This window comes from Trichinella spiralis, assembly GCF_000181795.1.
Source record: "Trichinella spiralis strain ISS 195 chromosome Unknown Scfld6847, whole genome shotgun sequence".
Classification (NCBI taxonomy): Eukaryota; Metazoa; Nematoda; class Enoplea; order Trichinellida; family Trichinellidae; genus Trichinella; species Trichinella spiralis.
In genome coordinates, this window is record NW_003533786.1 from 1 (window position 1) to 743 (window position 743).

The 743-nt window shown below is 45.1% G+C and overlaps 1 protein-coding gene across 1 annotated transcript; it reads right to left on the reverse strand.

Moving 5' to 3' along the window:
* Nucleotides 1-477: 477 nt before the first annotated feature.
* Nucleotides 478-722, reverse strand: Tsp_15562 (conserved hypothetical protein; the record flags this gene model as incomplete). Its single annotated transcript, XM_003365934.1, has 2 exons — nt 478-605; nt 642-722. Coding segments are annotated over 2 exons (174 nt in total), but the record flags the coding sequence as incomplete, so codon positions are not given.
* Nucleotides 723-743: the final 21 nt, after the last annotated feature.

Here is a 743-nt window from a genome sequence, read left to right on the forward strand (position 1 = left end):
TCGCACTGTGGTGGATTCGTCTGTGTGTGTGTATGATGAACAACGCGATTTTATTAAATGATCAGTGTTGAGGTGCTGTTGTGATTTTGTCAGTGTGGCAAGTGACAATGATATCAAAATGTGCCTTTGTATTATTAAACGGTTTCATTGCAATAGTGTTGCTCTGTGAAACGTTTATTTTTTGATGTAATTCCGTCAAAATCAAAACGTGACAGTTGGCAATGTACCGTGTGTGTGTGTGTGTTGGTGTCAATGTTGAGTGATGTTTTCTGAAATGTCGACCTCAGATCAGACGAGATTACCCGCTAAATTTAAGCATATCAATAAGCGGTGGAAAAGAAACGAAAACGAATTCTCCAAGTAGCGGCGAGCGAAACGAGAAAAGTCCATACACCGAAGTCGGCGAGCAGTTGTGTTCGTCAACAGTGTGGTGTTAAAGGTGTCGTTGCATGTGCTGAAATCAGTTCGTAGGCTCCCTTGATTGGGGCTTCAGAGCGGGTGCAGGACCCATAACGAACGATGTTTTGTGCATGGTGTCGCGGCTCCTAATCGAGTCGGGTTGCTTGAGACTGCAGCCCAAAGCGGGTGGTAAATCTCACCCAAGACTAAATATTCGTACGAGACCGATAGCGAACAAGTACCGCGAGGGAAAGTTGAAAGAACTCTGAAGAGAGAGTTCAACAGGACGTGAAACCGTTGACAGGCAACGGATGGAGCTGACGGTGCAATTTTGACCAAATCAG